This window comes from Silene latifolia, chromosome 7 (genome assembly GCF_048544455.1).
Source record: "Silene latifolia isolate original U9 population chromosome 7, ASM4854445v1, whole genome shotgun sequence".
NCBI lineage: Eukaryota > Viridiplantae > Streptophyta > Magnoliopsida > Caryophyllales > Caryophyllaceae > Silene > Silene latifolia.
Genome location: NC_133532.1, coordinates 111405409 through 111426116, shown reverse-complemented (window position 1 = coordinate 111426116; position 20708 = coordinate 111405409). Strand labels below are relative to the sequence as shown.

General features: G+C 38.8%; 2 protein-coding genes across 3 annotated transcripts; both read right to left on the bottom strand.

Annotated features, from left to right (window-relative positions):
* Nucleotides 1-7850: 7850 nt before the first annotated feature.
* Nucleotides 7851-8691, bottom strand: LOC141590524 (uncharacterized). The gene is made up of 2 exons (XM_074411112.1): nt 8508-8691; nt 7851-8353 (listed from the first exon to the last, which is right to left on the bottom strand). Exons 1-2 carry the CDS (start codon nt 8689-8691, stop codon nt 7851-7853), a joined length of 687 nt encoding a protein of 228 aa, XP_074267213.1.
* Nucleotides 8692-9390: 699 nt separating this feature from the next.
* On the bottom strand, nt 9391-19215 carry LOC141592544 (alpha/beta hydrolase domain-containing protein WAV2). Of its 2 annotated transcripts, XR_012521175.1 has the most exons (9): nt 18687-19215; nt 16742-16777; nt 16526-16604; nt 16355-16409; nt 16147-16263; nt 13270-13434; nt 12577-12820; nt 11424-11496; nt 9391-9688 (listed from the first exon to the last, which is right to left on the bottom strand). XR_012521175.1 is itself a non-coding variant. In XM_074413269.1 (8 exons), exons 1-8 carry the CDS (start codon nt 18922-18924, stop codon nt 9672-9674), a joined length of 951 nt encoding a protein of 316 aa, XP_074269370.1. In that variant the 5' UTR covers nt 18925-19138; the 3' UTR covers nt 9391-9671. The 2 variants fall into 2 exon arrangements, 1 of the variants encoding a protein (XP_074269370.1); XM_074413269.1 differs by lacking the exon at nt 11424-11496 and having other exon boundaries at nt 18687-19138.
* Nucleotides 19216-20708: the final 1493 nt, after the last annotated feature.

Below are 20708 nucleotides of genomic sequence, written 5' to 3'. Positions count from 1 at the left end.
TGATTAATTTTTGCTTCCGCTCATATTTTTTTTTAGTTAGTTTGATCATCTTCACTATTTTTCTTTATCTTTTCTTGTTAACAACAACATCAGACAACTTACAATGCCAGAAACAGAAGTATCAGCGTCCACCATTGGAATTGATGATCCCCATTATATCCATAATACAGATCTTTCGGTGTTAAACTCGTTGCTAAGCCTTTTGAAGGATCTGGGTATGGTAATTGGAAAAGATCCATGTTAATTGCACTCTCTGGGAAGAATAAACTGGGTTTTATTGATGGAACCATTCCAAAGCCGTCTGCTAACTCTGCTACTTCCAAGAATTGGCAGCGTTGCAACGACATCGTCTTCTCTTGGATTCTTCATTACGTTTCAAGCGAGATTGCAGATTCAATTTTGTACAGCACCTCTGCTCAAGCTGCGTGGGAAGAGTTGGAGGACAGATACGGGCAATCAAATGGTGCTCAGCTTTATGGAATCCAGAAGAAATTGAATGATTTTGGTCAAGGTAATGATAGCATTGTCACATATTTCACCAAATTGAAGGCCATTTGGGATGAAATTGAAGGCATGGGTATGAATCCCAGATGCACTTGCGACTGTGATTGTGGAGCCAAAGAAAAGCAAGCTAAGTTTCAAGAACATCAGAAGATTATTCAATTTCTAATGGGTCTGAATGATTCTTACAAAGTGATCAGAGGGACACTCTTGATGCAAAATCCACTACCAAAGCTTGCTGTCATATACAATAGTCTTATTCAGGAAGAAAGACAAAGGGAAATACACAATCAATCAACTTTTCAAGCTGATTCTGCTGCTATGTTCACCAAGAACGTGAATTACCATTACAATTCTTGGGGTAATAACAATGGAAACAAAGGTTTTCAGGGGAACAATCGAAATACTTCTCAAAACAATAGGGTTTTTGGTTCAAATCAGTACCATAATTCTGCTGGACAGTGCATTAACACCTTCAATTCTCAAGGCCGGCACAATAATTTCCAGTCTCAAGGTCAGAATAACAATTTCAGGTCTACAATCAACTTCTGCAATTACTGCAAAAAGGGAGGTCATAATGTACACAATTGTAAACATTTGCAAAATCGAAATAGGCGTTTTGCTGGGAATGTTTTCTTTACTGAGAATAATAATGGTCAAGCTTCTGATTCTTCTATGGTGCCAAACAATTCTGGGAATCAATTATCTTCTGAGCAGCAGGGTTCTTTGAATAATACTAATGCATCTGCTACCACAAGTGCTAATTTTGCAGGTAACAAACCTTCTACTGCTCCTTCTAATGCTTTCTTGAATTCCTGGATTTTAGACTCTGGTGCTAGTAATCATTTCTGTTCTAATAAGGCATTATTCTCTGAATTGCATCATATGTCTAAACCTTATTCTATGACCTTACCAAATGGACAACTTGTTACAATTGATACTGTTGGAACTGTCCATTTTTCTCCTGAATTTTTCTTGACAAATTGCTGTATGTGCCTTCTTTTCAGTTCAACTTATTGTCTGTTAGTAAACTTAACAAGCAATTAAATTCCGTAGTTAGTTTTACACCTAGTACTTGCTATTTGCAGGGTTGTTCCAAGAAGCCCTTGATCCTTGGTAAAAACTTCAATGATTTGTATCTGCTCCAATTACAAACTGCTGGACAATCACAATGTAATAAACTAGCTTACAATAAAGATAATAATCATTCTTTTTCTGCTATAGCTACCAGTGTTGCTGAAACAGTGTGGCACACTAGGCTAGGTCACTTACCTTTGTACAAATTGAAGCAGTTAAAATTGAGTAATTCAAATTCTGCTTGTGTTCCTGAACTAAATGCTTGTTCTATATGTGCCAAGGCAAGACAACACAGACTGTCTTTTTCTATTAGTGAATCCATGTCTATGCATCCTTTTGAACTAATCCATATTGATCTTTGGGGCCCTTACCATACCCCAACCTACAATGGCTACAAGTATTTTCTAACTATTGTAGATGATTTCACTAGGTGTACATGGACTCATTTACTTTCTTGTAAGAGTAATGCTTTTAATTTTAATTAGGGTTATTTGATGAGAATAATCCCAACTATTACCCTACTTCTCAAAATAATCTCAACTACATTTTAACTCACAATAAATCGAACATTGAATACCTTCTTCTCAAAATAGACTCGACCAATTATTGACCTATTGGTAACCTACTGTTTCAGGTTAATGTCATCCACCATCATCTTTTCCACTGCCATCTTTTCGTGCCCCTTTACTGCCACCAGTCCACCACCATTCTTTTTTGCCTTCACTGCCACCACCATCATAATACTCCTAGAGATGTCACCACCACCATTCCATCACCGGTCCACCATCATCTACCTTACAGCTAACATCTTCCCCTTCAATGACAAACCTTTTCATCATCAATCACCACTATGTCAAACTTTTCCCCTTCCATACCAAACATTTTAAATCAATTTCTCAAGCTAATAACACCCTTCAACGATTATGTGAATCAAAATCGATTTCCATCCAAATAAACCCAGAAAAACTAAAATCTTCAAACCCTAAAAATAATTCCCCTGAAATCCCCAATTCTTTTTTGAAAAATTATGTGAATCTAAATAAAAATTGGATTATCATCATCAGAGATAGAGATTGTTACATATTCAATCAAACAAAACTATAACCAAATTCAACTACAATAACAAAAAAGGAGCAAGTTGTCAAGAATCTCCAACTCGTTGTATTCCATCATCTTGTTTACTTTATAATTGAGGTACTTTCTGTCAATGGTGGGTGAAAGGTAAGTGATTAGTTCGATTTCGATATGGCGTCGGTTGTTTTGATGGTTCAATCGGAGTAGTTTGGTGATAGTGTTCATGTAGGGAAGTAGAGGTTTTCGTACGAAATGTGAGGGAGGTCACGGCAGCAAAGTACCGGCCAAAATGGTGACTCGTGAGGTGGTAGTTGCCGATGGTGAGGGTTTGGTGCTCGATCTGGTGGCGAATTGGCCGAGTGGGTTGTTGGGGTGATGAATGGTGAAAGCTTATGGAGAAGAAGAAGAAGAAAAGTTAATTTTATGTTTTGATCATATATTTACTAAGTACAAGACATACAAAAAAGTTGACTGTTAAAAAAGTAGTAAGTCATCTAGACTATTTTGAGTTTATACCATTAAAAGTTGGGATTATTCTAGAATAAATCTTAGGTGGGATTATTTTGAGCAGAAGGGTAATAGGTTGGATTATTATTATCAATTAACCCTAATTTCATTCAGACTTTCATAAGAATGGTTGAAACCCAATTTGATAAAAAGGTTAAAATCATAAGGTCTGATAATGCTTTTGAGCTTGGTTCAAGTGATTTCACATCAAAGTTTCTTCTGGATAATGGGATTATACATCAGACATCTTGTTTCCATACACCCCAACAGAATGGAGTTGTTGAGAGAAAGCACAAACATCTGTTGGAGACTGCTAGGGCTCTCAAATTTCAGTCTAATCTACCTACAAAGTATTGGGGGGAATGTGTTCTTACTGCCACGTATATTGTTAATAGAATTCCTTCAAAAAGATTGCAAAATATGTCACCTTTTCAAATACTCTTTGGCAAACCTCCTGATTTATCTCATTTAAGGTCTTTTGGTTGTTTAGTATATGCATCTACGACTAAACCAGGACAAGATAAGTTCAGTCCTAGGGCTATTCCTTGCATTTTTCTAGGCTATCCTTATGGCAAGAAAGCTTATAAATTACTTAACATTGACAACCATGCAGTCCTCACTTCTAGAGATGTAGTGTTTCATGAAAATATCTTTCCATATTTACAAAAGACTACTTCTAGTTTCTTACCCGTGGCTATGGAGGACATTTCTATGCCTCCCACTATGGGTACCACTGATGCCATACACTTTAGTGCTACAGAATCATCTATCTCTAATGAAATTGTCATTAACAATCATACTAGTACTCCTCATGCTGACAATATAATATCAACAACCAGTATACCAAATTAAATAATGTTCATACACAGGTTTCTACTAATACAACAGCTAGGCAGTCCACTAGAGTGTCTAAACCACCCTCTTATTTACAACATTATGTATGTACTTCAAAGAATAAAAACTGCAATGCTGTGATTTGCTGCAACACTTTAATATCTCTCTGTGAGACATCCCAATCTTCTATATGCTGTTATGTTGTGCCTATATCTCCTGTTCTGGTGGCCACTACTCTGAGCCCACAACAGGAACCACGGAGCTATGATGAGGCTGCTGCATTTCCTGAGTGGCAAGCAGCCATCAAAGTAGAGTTTACAGCTCTGGATGCAAATAAAACATGGTCACTAGTACCTCTACCATCTGGAAAGAAGACTATCTCCTGCAAATGGGTTTTTAAAATTAAACACAAATCAGATGGTTCCATAGAAAGGTATAAGGCTCGACTAGTTGTCAAAGGGTACACACAAAAGGAAGGCATTGATTACACTGAGAGTCTGAGACCTTTTCACCTGTAGTAAAAATGACAACAATAAGGAGTTTGATTACTGTAGCAACAAAGAAAGGTTGGCCTATGACACAATTGGATGTCAATAATGCATTTTTGCATGGTGACCTTGATGAGGAGGTTTATATGAAGGTTCCTCCTGGTTTGGATGTCCCAGATAAGAGATTAGTATGCAAGCTGGAAAAATCGCTTTATGGTTTAAAACAGGCCTCAAGGCAATAGAATGCCAAGCTAACTCATGCCTTGAGATCTAGAGGATACAAGCAATCTTTAAATGATTATTCTCTCTTCATAAAGAAGACAAATGGGAAGGTGGTGTTCTTAGCAGTATACGTTAATGATATCTTAGTGGTAGGAGATCATGAATCTGAAATCTCAAAATTAAAGAACTTCTTGGATGAGACATTCAAAATTAAGGACTTAGGAAATCTCAACTATTTCCTAGGTATGCAGTTTGTTCAGACACCAGCAGGTCTTGCAATGCACCAGGCTAAATTTACTAAGGAGTTATTATCAGAATTTGGATATACAGATTACAGGACAGTCAATAGTCCATTAGACAGCAGTATTAAACTTGATCCAGACAGTAGTAACCTTCTTGACAATCCATCAGCCTACAGAAAGTTGGTTGGCAAGTTGAATTACCTCACTAATTCAAGGCCTGATATTGCATTTGCTACACAGTTATTGAGTCAGTTCATGGCTTTTCCAAGGCAACAACATTGGGAAGCTGCTACACATGTTCTTAAGTACATTGCTAAAGACATCTCTCAAGGAATTTTGTTCAACAATAACCAAGCTTTCTCCTTGGAAGGTTATTGTGATGCAGATTGGGCATCATGCTCACATACAAGGAAATCAGTTAGTGGTTTGTCATATTTATGGGAGGTAGTTTGCTGTCCTGGAAGTCAAAGAAGCAGCAAACAGTCTCCTTATCCACTGCAGAAGCTGAGTACAGATCACTTCGAAGAATTACTGCTGAATTGGCTTGGCTGAGTAGACTATTATCTGAATTAGAAGTTCCACATCTAGCTCCCATACCCGTCAAATGTGATAGTCAAGCTGTTATTCATATTGCGAAGAATCCAGTTTACCATGAAAGAACTAAACATATTGACTTAGATTGTCATTTTGTCCGGGAAAAGCTTGTGGATGGTTTAATCAGTCTGTCATACGTACCCACAAAACAGCAACCAGCAGATCTATTCACCAAAGCTCTAACTGGTCCTCAACATAATCTTTTGCAAAACAAGTTGGGTCTGTTCATCACACCCTCCAACTTGAGGGGGGGGGGGGGGGGTGTTGGAGTATAATCAGTTGAGTTAGTTATAAGGTTAGTTAGACTACTGTCTAACAACCAAGAGTTCGTTATTCATAGAATAAATCGGTGTACTCTTTAGTATATATAGAAGGATCACATTGATCATATGTACACAACTGAATACAATCATCAATACAATTTTACATATTCAATCACTCATATATTCTCTCTCAATTCTCTCGTTTTCTTTCCTTATTCTCTTTCATCATAATCAATCTTTCATCATGAAGATGATCAAACATCTTCATCTTTTGGTAACATCTTTTATCTTTTATTAATATAGTCATGCAAAAAATTTGATTTCGGTAAACATAATATCATGCTTTTGAAATTGTGGTTATTTTATACAGAGTACTAGAGTAGTATCTATCAATTGGCTAAAATACGAAGTCAACAACAAAATTGGCTAAAAAGCTCAAATGTACACAATAAGTTTTAAATCAGTTTTATTTTATTTTTTTGAAAGAAACCCTTACGGGTTATCATATATTACTTAAATCCAAGGCCGCAATGTTAACAAAAAACAGAGGCAAATCATCTGTCCAAAATCGCCTACCTATGGACCACGGAACAGCGTGAGCCACTTCGTGTGCCAATCTATTAGACAATCTACTAGTATAAGTAAAAACAACAGACTCAAAAAACAAACTAATTCTAAAGATATCATCGTATATCAAACAAATATCACTCCGGCCCTTTTTATTCTTCTGCAAATCAGTGACCACAATAAGACAGTCACTTTCAATAATAATATTCCGCAACCCCAGCCGTCTTGCTTCTTTGAGACCAAGATACACAGCTTCTGCTTCCGCCATTGCCACATCCCGACCACCCTCCTCCTGAACAGCTACCGCCCACGCCACTCCCCCTTGCTCATCTCGGCATACCCCCCCCTATTCCCACTCCCAGACCCTCCTTAACGCCCGCATCGACATTAATCTTCCATACACCTGCACCCGACCTCACCCACCCGCCAAAAGACCGACCACACACTCCCCCTCTCCCTCGCTGCCCCCGCTTTATCCTCTTGACAACACTGCATTTCCCAGCTTATATCCATTACTCTCCGGACTATAGCCTCACAACTCCACCCACGTCCATCAAAAACCATCTTATTCCGCTGCTCCCATATTACCCAACAAGTAGTCATAAACATCACCCTCTCCTTCTCCCCCATATCACGAATTAACAGCTCCACCCACTCCCTAACATTCCCGCCACCAACCATTCCTTGCACATCTAAGCCGACACCTTCCCATACATCATCATTCCACCCACAATCCCTCAATACATGGACACAAGACTCAGCTTCAAAATGACACCGAGGACACGAGCCATCCACCCCTCTCAAACGTGTTGCTATATTAGCCTTGACCGGCAACGCATTGTTACACAGCTGCCACATAAAGGCTTTAATACGCGGTAAAACCGGGGCAGCCCATAACGCCTTCCACAACCAACCTCCCATCGAACTATCCGACTGCTCCCCCTCCCCTCCCTCATCGGCTGCTAACAAGCGATACCCCTCCTTCACCAAGTACTCCCCATCCTTCGCCTTATCCCAACACCAGCTATCCTCCCTAGAATGCTCACTCAGACGGATACTCATAATCCTTTCCACTTCAAAAGGCAGAAAAACCGCCTCCACCTTCTCTCGATCCCACCGTGACTCACCCACCACCATGAGCTCCGCTACTCTCATCTCAAGAGCATTATCCCCTCGTGGCGAGACAACACACCTAGAAGAAGTATTGGGTATCCACGGATCCAACCAAACCCGCGTATCAACTCCATTGCCCACCCTTTTCCTTAAGCCCAATCCCATAACACACTTTGCCCCACAAATACTCCTCCAAGTATAGCTCGGATTATTCTCTACTGGCGCATCCATAAACGTGCCATTCAGAAAGTACTTACCCTTCAATATCCGTACCATCAAGCTACCATCATCGCAAATTAACCGCCAAGCCTGCTTCGCTAACAGCGCCAAGTTGAAATTTTCAAAATCACGGAAACCCATGCCCCCTCTCACCTTAGCCCGACACATAAAATCCCAAGACAACCAAGATATCTTACGCACACCTCCAAATTTGAACCCCACCAAAATCTCGATACAATAGATCGAAGCTCATTGCAAAAATTAACTGGTAACTTAAAAACACTCATCGCATAGGTAGGAATAGATTGGGCAATTGCCTTTATCAAAGTTTCCCTACCTGCTCTGCTAAATAACTTACCATGCCAACCTTGCATTTTATTATTAAGTTTATCACGAGCAATTTTGGTGAGAGCATGCTTCGATTGCCCTATAACCGTCGGTAAACCCAAATACCTATCCTGCTCCGCAACAACCTTCACTCCCAAAACTCTCGCCACCTTCTCCCTTCGCCACTCCACCGTGCCCTTACTAAAAGATACCGTCGTTTTCTCCTTACTTACAAGTTGTCCTGACGCCCTTTCATACTTACTCAAAACATCCATGACAACTCGCACCTGGTTCTCATTAGCCTTAACAAAAATAATACTATCATCTGCAAAAAACAAATGAGAAATCACTGGTGCCCCAGGTGCCACCCGAATCCCATTCAAAGCCCCCTCCTCCACTTTCCTCCTAATCATACTAGAAAAGCACCTCCGCGCAGAGAATAAACAAATACGGAGACAAAGGATCACCCTGTCGCATACCTCGCTCAGGAACAAAAGACTCAGACGGAGCCCCATTAACTAACACCTCATAAGACACCGACCTCACACATCTCATGACATTAAAAATCCACTGCCCTGCAAACCCCATAGCCTGTAAAACCCTTTCCAAAAACACCCACTCAACCCTGTCATACGCCTTGGCCATATCAAGCTTCAGAGCCATATGCCCCCACCACTTCGGGCATTCTTCATATAATGAAACATCTCAAACGCAACCAGAATATTATCAGAAATTAGCCTACCGGGGGTAAAAGCACTCTGATTCTCGAAGACTAAGTCGCCCAAAAATATTTTAAGCCGGTTAGCGAGAACCTTCGCCACTAGCTTATATAAAACATTGCACAAACTTATCGGTCGATAGTTACCAAATTTGTCCGGCGCCTTCTTCTTTGGAATTAAGACAATATGAGTTTTATTAATAACAGCAGGGAACTCACCTCCATTAAGAATCAGCAGCACCAACAAATCAGTTTTATTGTTAGAGCTAGCTAACTACTTTAAAAACTCCTGCAATAGCGTAAAGTTTTCTCGATTATTTTAAAAATTTGGAATTTGTATATGAAAAATTCCCGTTCGACCCTTAAAGTGTCATTTTTTTTGTTGGTTGCCCATGTAAAGGAACCGGAACTCACATACGTCGCAAGTGTTGTTCATATAAAAGAAACTCGTATGTGTCATTACTCATGTAGGTCATGTAGCAATAACTAAACAAAATTCTTGGTCGCGATTGCTCATATAATAGGGAATCCACATGCGTCCTAAGTGTTATTCACACGCCTACACATTTTAGTTAGCTTCACTCGAAGTCACTGAGTGAAAATACTCTTGATTACGAAACTCTCCAAATCAAGTACACCCAACAAAAATAAGTTGCATAAACTCTATATAATGAAATATTTGGGAGGTCTTTTACCCAGGGAAATGGATCAATGGCTGAATTTGATGAAAGTGTACTCAAAATCGTGTAGCGCTTTTGCATTAGTGATTTCAGAAATGTCGAAACAAATATCAACACTCAGCAGTAATAAGACACCCCAACACTACGATTGTTTTAGCACTTCCGAGTTAAGCTTTTGCATGTCGCAACCCCAGGTATTAATAGTGAGCGCCAGTCATACTTGCCTGCCCTGCCCTGCCCTGTCTTCAGCTTGAAAACGAATCTGAAACCATAATAAATTACACTCAATAGAGGAAGGAGATATATTCAACGACAAATAAAAGAAAAGGCAGAATCAAGGAACACAAATAGACCGGTAGAACAATACTAAAGCGACCTTTTCTAGATATCAATTATTGATTAACTTGGCCAATAGTCTAATACCATAAGTTAAGGGATAAAATGCAGACTTGGATTAAATACTGCTCCCTTCATGACAAAATAACCAAGCCCTAGAGTTGTCTGTCAGGCCTGAAAAAGAAGCATGTATGGCCAATAAATTTTGGACAATATAGATAGAGACCTAATCGCTACACGTCTCAATCCCGCTAGACTGTTTGTTCATGGGCCACAAAATCCATGTTGATGGCCAAACCCACATTTGGTCGCCTCTAACATGCACAGACCTGTTACTTGATCATTCAAAGGGAGACTTTGCTTCCTCGATTCATTTAGAGAAGTCTCCAAGGGTGGTTATTTACTGAAACGAGCATTAAGAATAGAGAAAGCAGTAACAAGTGATGGTAACTTGCTAACTTATGCTCTTGTAAAAGGTTGACTATGGCCATAGTGATAGATCCATACTGATCTGGAATAGCAAACTTACTTCTAATGTTCACCCATTGTAAGTTATAACGTTTATAATACTCCCTCTGTCCCGGTCATTTGTTATCCTTTTCCATGTTGGGGTGTCTCAATGAGTTGTCCTTTCTATTTTAAGAATGAACTTGATGAACAATTTGATCATTCACACTCAATTTACTCAATTTTTTCCACTTGGCATTTAGTAATTGGCCCATTCCTCTTTGCTTGGTCTTTGTGCCAAAACCAAAGGACAACAATTGACCGGGACGGAGGGAGTAGTAAATAATACTCCCTCCATTTTCCTATTTTCTTTCTACGACCTTTTTTCCTTTCTTCCCACCTCTTCCATTCCCTTCTTGTCAAACTTTTACTTGCTTTACCAAATTGTCTAAATCAATTTACTAGTACTACACCACATGTCATTACTCATCCATTCCTAAATTTTCACATGATAATTTGGTCGATCTTTTTTTTTTAAAAAAAAAAAAGACCCCACCCACCCTAATTTTTTTTTTTTTTAAAAAAAAAAAAGACCCCACTATCTCCCTCCTCAATCTTCACCCTCAACCATTCTACTTGGTCGATCTATGGTTGTGAGTTGTGACGTCTGGCATGGCTTAGGTCATCGGTCGTTGTGGCTTATGCGGTTGTGTGTTGGGTCATTGGTGATAGCTCTAGGGTTGTCATAGTTGGGTAACGGAGGTGATGATGTGAGTCAGTGGCTGCTGCAGTTCGTTGTCAAAAAAGCAGTTTGGGGACTGTTGGAGCAAGGGGCTTATGGTGGGAGTTTGGAGTTGGGGTGGAGTGTGAGTGAAGGGCTGGTGTCAAAGAGGGTAAATGAAGAGTACTGCTGTCTCCTACTCTCCTTGACACATTTCTTAAAAGTCATGAAGAATGGATAGGAAGAATAAAATAAATGCAGGGAGAATTTCCTTCTAATAATAGTAGTAGTAAGATGAGATGCCACATAAAATGACTTTTTTCAGTCAGTCACATGTAGATGTTAAAACTTTGGATTTGTGCACTTCTGCATGCACCTATGCGAGTAATGAGCATCTATATAGCATAAAGACTACAACATATTAATGACTTAAAGGCACCACTTCAAATGATGATTTAAAATATAGTATTAAAATGTAAGTGTGAAAGGGAACCTGATAAAAGTGTCAACCAAGAAGATGGCAAAATGCGATATCTAAAACCAAAAGTTTCATATTTTTGGATGAGCTGCAGCAAGTTAGACGATTGGGACTCAGAAAGATACACTCACATAAGTGAATATCAAAATGCATGATATCAAAAACTTGTAAATGGCAATTGTGTAGTGAAAAGAAAAAATATTGAAACAGGCCAAAAATATACAACAATAATAAACACAATTGCGTGTCGGATACGACACCTTGTCGACTAATCCGAGTAACATAGATATTTAGTCATATGCATCACTATTCAGATAAATAACAGAACGCTAATAGAATGACATACTCTCCCCCTCCCCCTCTTTTCGAGGCTACGTTTTTGAGATTAGACTGGGTTTACACTTTAAGTCTACTGCATTTTGGCAACATTGGTATTTGGTCATATACTCATATCTACATTAGAGCATGAAGCCTAACGTTAAGCATCCATCTTGAAAGTGAAGGGTATGATAAGAGTACTTTTTCCATCAGATATCTAGGTTTTTCTTCAAAGTTCAAACACATCCAAGTTTCCCACAGGATAGCATGTATCATGATTTTCTGAGCAAGGTCAAGACAACTAAATCACAACAACGTTGGTTAGGCCACATTTGCTTAGTTCATTCAGTAGCATGCACTAAGCGAGCATTTATGAAGCATTTACGTTTGCAGTCTATGACTTTTAGCAAATAGCCAAATACTATCAGCCTCCCACCAAGAGTTCACATAAAGTCGTAATATGGCAATAACATAACTATCAACAACAATAGAACTAAATGCAAGGCAAAACAGAGTACAGACAGTAATACCCGAGCACCGAGTAGGAACAGAGAGGCACGTGCATGACATTTGCATTTGCAAGGCACTTGCCTCTCAAGCAAGGTACTAAATCTCAATTTGAGACTTGATCTCGAAATTAATTGCCATGGCTTGATCTCAGTCATTACATTGTTAATGCAGCCGATACCGTCTCGAGATGCAGTTGCAGTAACCTTGATTTACCTTATGTGTCACAATTGAGAATTAATACCATGCCCCCCAATTCTAGTGCACTACTCTACTCAAATATACTTCTTGTTCAAATTTGTTTTAACAAAGAGTTGCTTTAAAAGAAACAGCTCAAGCATACCATTGCTTCTGGAACTAGATTCATCATCTTGCTTCCCAGATGCATGTTCTTGTAAGAATTGTTGAACTGTTTTCCAATAATGGTCTCCACCAGATAGCCATGTATCCATATGCATGCCATTTGGAAATTCCACGAAGAGGCACTGCCTATTGTGTGCAGCTGCTTTGGCATACAACAACTTCATGTGCATAGGAGGAACCATCTCATCTTGCAATCCGGAAATGAAAAGTATGGGCTGTTTGACCTGCAAGAAAGTAAAACAAGTCCTGCTTTACACAGAATACAAGAGAGTATTGACCTTAACAGCAAGCCATGCCTTATAACTACTCACTATTTCATCTGAAAAAGAATCTTTTTAAGTCTTAAGCCAAGGCCAAAATGCCAAATAATTTAGTCCTTGATTTAAAGTTATTCCAATTTCTCTTCCTAAAGGCTAAAACAGGCTAGGGAATGGTAATAACAGTCAGATACGCACTTTGTACCTCTTCACTGTCAGAAATTTGGAATGTATTATTCCACTTCAATCTAAGATTCTAAGAGCACCAGTTTTCATTGGATGATAATAACAAATAATCAAACAAGTTGGTCATAGCAAACAAGACATTCGCTGGTCTGGTAAGAGCCTATACTCAGCAAATATTCCAGATAAGCCAAACACACAAGCGGGCGGTAAAGAAGGTATACTAGCTTTACCTGACCAATAACATCAATTGTACTCCAAGGAGACTTCACTACAAAATTAAGAATCCTAAGACCTTTCCCACTACTTCCCCCAATAAACCACTTCAAAAATGGCAGTAGAACCCCAGCCATGTCCGCAATTGATGTGAATGTATTTTCCAAAATCAAGGCAGCAACCTGAAACAGAAACATGGTGGTGAAGCGTAGTGAAATGGACATAAAAGCACCATTAACAACCCATAAACTCACCAAAACAAAAGACAAGCAGAATATCAGCAGTTAGAACATAAATAGTGGCCGCAAAAGTTGTATATGGAACTCAAAACCAATAGGCAGGTAAATCTGGGCAGATTGGAAGCTAATATCCAACTAGGTATGACCTACAATGACTGGTGTTGATCAGCTGAATCGTAAACAGCTGGCCCTTAACACTTATCGGAGATCCCAAAGAACCAGAATCAGAACCACCGAATATAAGATAGCAATACAACTGAATTCTCCAAGATCTCTGTTACTGTAACAGGAAAAGAGAGGGCAGGTGGGTGAGGAGGAACAGGAATCCTTCACCACCATGATATCGAAGACCAAAGAAAAGGGATTGATGGGAATTCAAAACAGTTATGACTGTGTTAATCTATTAGGACATATCCCTTCATTCCCATGGCTTATTCAATAAAGTAAATTCTTGTCTTACTGCATGATTGACTTTGTTTATTAAGTGGAGAAATCTATGCCTTCATTTGTGTCTTAATAGGCAAGTACATTGTGTCTTTACGGGAATTCTAACGTACAATTTTGCTATATGATTTGCAATTACTTTTTAATTTGTGGAGCATTACCTATCCTTGACTTATGTTCCACTCTTGCTGAGTTTTGAATCATTAATGGAGTATATTTTTCTAATCTTAAAATTTACTGTTAGGACCTTTACTTCCAAACACATTTAAGATGAATATTGATTGACATTGTAAAGCATTAAAATGTGAGATTAAGACGGAAATAGAGAGAAAAACAAGAAAACAAAGTTCATAACTAAAAAAACTGCATCCATTTGAAGATGACGAGAAGTTCTCGGAACGAAGAGCATCTTAGTAAAGCTTTACCCCCTCCCTCGTGTCACATGCGCGGTATCAACAAGAGAGATAAACTTACAAAGAAAGCAAAAATCAGACACAAGGATAGACACATATTCCCTCATATCTTTAAGATGATTCTATACACGCACCAACAAAAACCCTACCAAAAGTTTACGAAGATGATTACGATATCTGAGAAAAAAAACTAGCCACCAGTAATGGCACCTAAGAGCCTATGTGCACTTAACTTCGATGCCATAAGAAGCAAAAACTAGATGCTGAACCTCAAGATACAGCGATTCTTAAGTTTGTAGAGCTCTCTCCACAGCAGTAGATAATTTGCCCTCCTTGGGAATAAAACGAAAAAATGTTTTTCATGGTCTTTCAACTCCTGCTTTTACTCCTCAAACGACTAGGTTCAAACACAATGAGTAAAAAAAAAAGAGAGAGAAAAAGGCAAAGGAGTATAAACCACGAAAAATTGAGAGCCAAAGTGAAAGATCTTGGTGCCCATCAAAAAAAACACGTCATATGGCCATTCCCCAAAAAGCATCCAGATAAAGAGTCAGAAACATATATATATAAATGAGAGAGAGAGAGAGAGAGAGAGAGAGAGAGAGAGAGAGAGAGAGAGAGAGAGAGAGAGAGAGAGAGAGAGAGAGAGAGAGAGAGAGAGAGAGAGAGCTTCTTTGTAGAGGAATTTGCCATTAGAGACTACGTAAGTTGGCAATCAGTATTAGGGGAAAAAAACAAAAAAAGTTGTATGCCACGAATTTTCGGAGGGTGTAGTCACAACACTCACAAGGCAGCCGCAATTTCATTGACAGCTCCCCCATTCACCACTAAATAAAGTTTAAAATAGAGAGATCTTAACGCTTACAAAGACAATGCATCATGTATATCATATTTAACAAGGACCTGGACGCAGTCCCACACTCCTCTGAAGCCCAAGTAACAAAACTATGTCATAGAGGTTGGTATGGGAAGCTAGAGCTTCAAATTCATCAAATGAACCTATATGACCTAAGGGAAACTTGAGGTGAAAAAATATGGTGAGAGCCAATACAACAAGCAAAAAGATCAAACTTAAAGTAGAGACACCTTTAGGCTTACAAAGACAGTTACGATGGCTGTTTCAGAGTGAATGGAATGGAAATGGCTGAGATGATGTTGGCATACAAAATGTAGAAATAACTCATTAACTTCTGCAAAATTTAGAGAGAAATTCTAATTGTAACAAACTAATCGGAAATTGATGTCATTAAAAAAACCTTGCAGCATTAGATTAAGGAGAGGCCAGATAATTTAAGCGACCCAAGATATTCAGAAGACAAAGGCGGCAATACACAGCCCTCAATGCACAACACCCAACAAAATTTCTTCCTGCCTAGTCCCTTATAACCTCCATAAATAGTTTCTAAAATACTTGCAGGAAAGACACAGTATCACCCATTACTACAGAAAGATGCCTCAAATAACTCATATCATCTTAAAGTGTAAGAAAAACGACCAGTAATTTTGCTACCCCTACAAACGAATGGACTACTTTGGTAAACACCTCACAACGTTTGGGCTTATAATAATTTAAAAGTTGCTCCTGTCAAACAAAGGAGCTTTCATTCATGGCCAATTGCTTTTTAAGCTCACAGAACAATAATACATATTTTTATACTGAGATCTAAAAAAGTAAAAGGTAAAGCCAATGGACTTGGGCAGCTCTAGATAGAGGTGATCAAAAACCACCACGCTCACTATCAACTTCCATTTCCAACAGCCTCACGACAAAATAAAGTTGCAAAACTTTAAGAGGTACCTTATCCGGGTTATTTTTGGCAAGGACAGTTCCAACTGCACCGCCTAATGACCTCCCAAACACGACTATCTGAGACGTGTCGATATCAGTCCTTTGCCTCAAGTGATCCAATGCGGCCTAAACATGCAAAACATCTTGGTCAACGAACAATACTTTGTGTTTGTACTACAAATAATATTAAAAAAAAAAAAGCATTCGAGTAATGAACCTGAGCATCCTTGGTGATTCCATGTTGAGAAGGATAGCCATCACTAGCACCATAACTATCGTTTACCAAAAAAAACATCAGATCCATGGACCGATGCACAATTATACAATGACAAGTGACTAACAAACATATAACATAACATAAACGCTATTAAAGAGGCAGAATACATACCCTCTGTATGAGAGCATAAAAACATTGCACTGCAATTTCTGTATCATAATCCGAACCATTTCAAGACGATGAGCAATATCTAAGCAAAAGAAAAGTCAAGGTCTGCAAACCACAAGCAACAACCTTAAAGGAATAACGTAACCAGCACAGATAAAAGTATATATCAAGGGGCGAATTTGAACTTGTGTAAATGGTACTCCTATAACAGAAGGATACTCCCAGCATTTTCTTGAAAAAACAGAATAGTTGGACCTGCAAATCAGCAGCACAAGCCAAATGATTACTTGAAAACTACAACAATTAACAAGGAACACATCTTAAATTGTCACTGCTGATTTTGGCTATTTTCATAGCTTCATTGTACTTCTTCCTATATTTTTATATTTATAACATAAAGCTTAATATATCCTTGTTCCACAATTAGTTCTTTAATCCCCAAGACCCCAACCAGTATACATCGAAAAATTTGCCGAAAATGTATTTTCTCCGCTTCCTCAGCTTTCTGCCCTAATCTTCCTCGTCCTCTTAGCAACCTTACACACAACTTCAATGTGTACAATCGCAAAGCAATGAGAACAAATTTTCTAACAGCCTTAGTCTAGAGAATCTAGGCACTAGGATCTGAAGAAAGCGTGTCAAGTCTGCATTGAGTGAATCTCCTATATCAGAATTGTTTTATATAAGATACCCTGATTTAAGAAATATACTGGTCCCTAGGCTCTTAGATCTCTACGAGCATGCACATCATCAAAGTCCGCGGACATTTGATCCAACAACTTGTCAGATACAAGTTCACCATGTTTGTTAAAGCGCCTACATAATACTCGTGGTGCTTTAGGTACTGTCCACTAACCAAAATATTGGCAACCAAAGCAGTGAGAAGTTAACATTTACTTTGTAGAAAGTGTAATTTATCAAGACATAGTACTTGTGAAAATAGTCGTCATGTTCTCTCGACTTGTTCAGGGAAGATTGTGACAGAACTAATTATAGGGCAGTGGTGAGACAACTCAAAATTTTAAATTAACTGTTGGGAAATTGGACCTCGTTCTCTATAAGTTTCTCCTAGATGTCCCAAATTCTAGATAAAATCTAAAAGGCCTCCCTACTCGTTTTTACCCCATTACGAAAAAGCATCTGTGAAAATCCCATCGCAATTTGAGATTCAAGAAACTACTATGACTGATAAGCCTATCTAAAACCCTAATCCAAAACTCATTCTATCTAAAAGCCTCAATGTGATCAGTGATCTACACGTTTTGTGCTCCTAATCCAGATAGCAATTCCCAATATACAGACACGACAGACTAAAGAAGGAGAACAGACACACACACACACACACACACACACACACACACACACACAGCCCCGCTCTTCCTTCCCCTAATCTAAGGAATGATGTTTCGTCTACTGAAAATCATAGTCCACAGAGACTAAAGAACAATTTTGAGCATGGCAAGCCCGTATTTAAACAAATCTTCACTGCAAAATTAACGAAATCCGAACCCCGCGCCCAAAGATAGAACACAAGATAACCCATTATCATAAGCGCAAAACCTCACCACATACATATTCAGCTCAAAACAACAAGATCTCCACCCTCGGTAATTTCCTATGAATAAAATACTACAGCATAACAAATCAAAAGAACCTAATAGACAACATTTTCATCAATCACAGAAATCACTAAAGTAACAAAATCACAACATTAGCTCACCTCTGCCCGAAATTCAATCAACAAATTTGATACAAAACCCATAAATCCAAATCCATGTTCAGCAATTAACCCATCACAAAATCCAGCATCCTCGACACAAACAATCACCTCAAACTATAAAATTCACACTGATCACTTCAAATTCCCAATTTTTTTCAAAAAATCTCTAAATCAACACAAATTACACAACAATCCAAACCAAATTAACAAAAACCAACACCTACCCACAAAAAATTGATCACTACCCAGAAACAAATCACCTCAAACTACAAAATTCACACTACCCAGCTCAAATTACCACATCATTTTCAAAAAAAAAAAATCTCCAAGATTAACATAAATTACACATCAATACAAACCAAATTAACAAAAATTAAGACGAACCCACAAAAAATTGATGAAACCCCAGAATTGCAAACCTAGTATAAAGGCAAAAGAATCAACCTCTAGAATTGGGGAGAAGCTTGATGAACCAAGCATGAAGACGAACACCATCAGAAGAAGTAAGCCAAACATCTTCATAAAGGAGGCGTAAACGAGAAGGAGTAATAGGGTAAGACTTAGTAAGACCAGGTAAAACAGGAACATAAACAAGACGCTCTTGAAAAGCTATTAATAATGCCATTCCTGCCATTGCGATACCTCCAACACCGTACAGTAACGCGTTCATGTATGACACCATTTTTACACTCTTTTTATGTGTAGATCTCTATATTGTTAGTGTGGGAGTGTGAGTGTTGAAGGTGCTTTAATGGAGGTATTGATTGTTTCTCCGTCGTTGAAGATGTAAAGACGTGCTGCTTCTTCTGTGAACTGTCTGTCTTCTTTTTAAAAAGGCTTTTCTTGGTTGACGGACATTTGATTATTTATTTTTTCTGTTGTGTCTCGTGTAAGTTGTTCTACCGATATACTCTTCAAAGGTCGTAAATTTTTTTTTTATTTTTTTTTTTGAAAGATCCAAAGTGGACATATTCCACTAAATTGGCCTCACCAACGCAACAATACCTTATTTAAGTTCCTATGAACAAAAGAGAAAGAAACAAAATCTAACTGTGAACATAAATGTAAAATGTCAGCGTAAACCAGAAATAACGACCCGTCTTATGCCTTTGCAAATCCTCCATCACCACCGCACAATCTCCCTCAATTTTAAGCCGCCTAATATCAGAATTTATTGCTCCTCTAACCCATACACGACAGCAACCGCCTCCGCCATAATCGGACTCATCATCCCCTTTGTCTAGACCGTCACACCCCAAACTAGTCTTCCCTCCTCGTCTCTACACACCGCACCACACCCCCACCCCCACGACATCCGCTACACCAGCATCAACATTAATCTGATCTTCATCCTCCCCCTCGCCGGTCTTTGCCATCAAACCATATCTACCTCATGCCCACCCAACATTACCTCACCCTCAACCTCCCGCATTTCCCATAGTAACTCCTTCGTTCTCGTCACCACCATATCCGCCCTCCATTCCCCATCTTCAAACAAAGCTTTAATCCTCCTTTCCCACAACGCCCAACAACCCGTCATGAATGTCATCCATTCCTCCCCATTCAACACCTTCATTGCCTCCTCAACCCAATCTCTCACTCGCCCAAACCCAACAAACAACGGCAACTCTAAACCAATTCCCTCCCAAATCTCATCCTGCATGTGGATGTGGGAATTTGATGTATCCACGGGGTTTTTCAAACACAAAGAGTCGCCACCAAATTTAAGGAAATTTGGAAACCGTTTTAGAGAAAATGGATTCGTGTGAAAGTATGTGTTGAGAAGCTCATTCAAACACCCAACCCCGTCCGTTGTAAACAACGGCCTCTACTAAGTCAAACAATGGCCAATTTAATTAAACTAGTATTTGTCAATATGCATCCATTCATGTTAAACCTAGCATGTGACAATCAATTCTAAGTGGTTTAATGCAAAAATTACTTTGTCCAAGTTATTTTAGCATGTGCGTTCATTAGCTATTCTAGCATAAATAAACAAACAAAGAGGATAGAAAGAATCTTCTTACACTAGCGGCGCTGTAACAAACATGAGTTAGATCGCAATAACAATTGCAATAAAAAACAATAAGCAAGCAAGGCATTAACTAACAGACACCTATAGCAACGAAACAAGGCCTTTTGGCCGAACCAAACACACGGCCATATTAGCCTACCATGGGTGCATACATGACCTATTTTAAGTCAAGTCGGGTTGCAAACAAGTGACATGTGAGAACATAACCATATGCAAATGAAAAGAAGCAAACATACATCCAAATCAAACAATCGTTTTAGAAACGATTGGCATATGATGAAACAAACAAAAGGACTAAACTTAGACCTTAAAACAGCCTAGGGAGGCGTGCCATATGAGATATGACTCCGCACACGACACAAATTAACCAAGCGAGCAAGCATAACGATAAGTGAATAAACATGCTAACGGTTTCAATTAAATCATAATTA

What these genes read in the sequence shown, in the direction of transcription:
- LOC141592544 (XM_074413269.1), bottom strand. Translation starts at nt 18,924, where the DNA reads ATGGTGTCATACATGAACGCGTTACTGTACGGTGTTGGAGGTATCGCA. An exon ending in TTTTCAAGAAAATGCTGGGA is followed by an intron (nt 16,605 to 16,741) that starts GTATCCTTCTGT and finishes TCTTTTGCTTAG; the next exon opens with ATATTGCTCATCGTCTTGAA. An exon ending in GAATCACCAAGGATGCTCAG is followed by an intron (nt 16,264 to 16,354) that starts GTTCATTACTCG and finishes TTGCATGTTTAG; the next exon opens with GCCGCATTGGATCACTTGAG.
- LOC141590524 (XM_074411112.1), bottom strand. Translation starts at nt 8,691, where the DNA reads ATGGCTCTGAAGCTTGATATGGCCAAGGCGTATGACAGGGTTGAGTGG. An exon ending in GTCTTTTGTTCCTGAGCGAG is followed by an intron (nt 8,354 to 8,507) that starts GTATGCGACAGG and finishes TGTTTTTTGCAG; the next exon opens with ATGATAGTATTATTTTTGTT.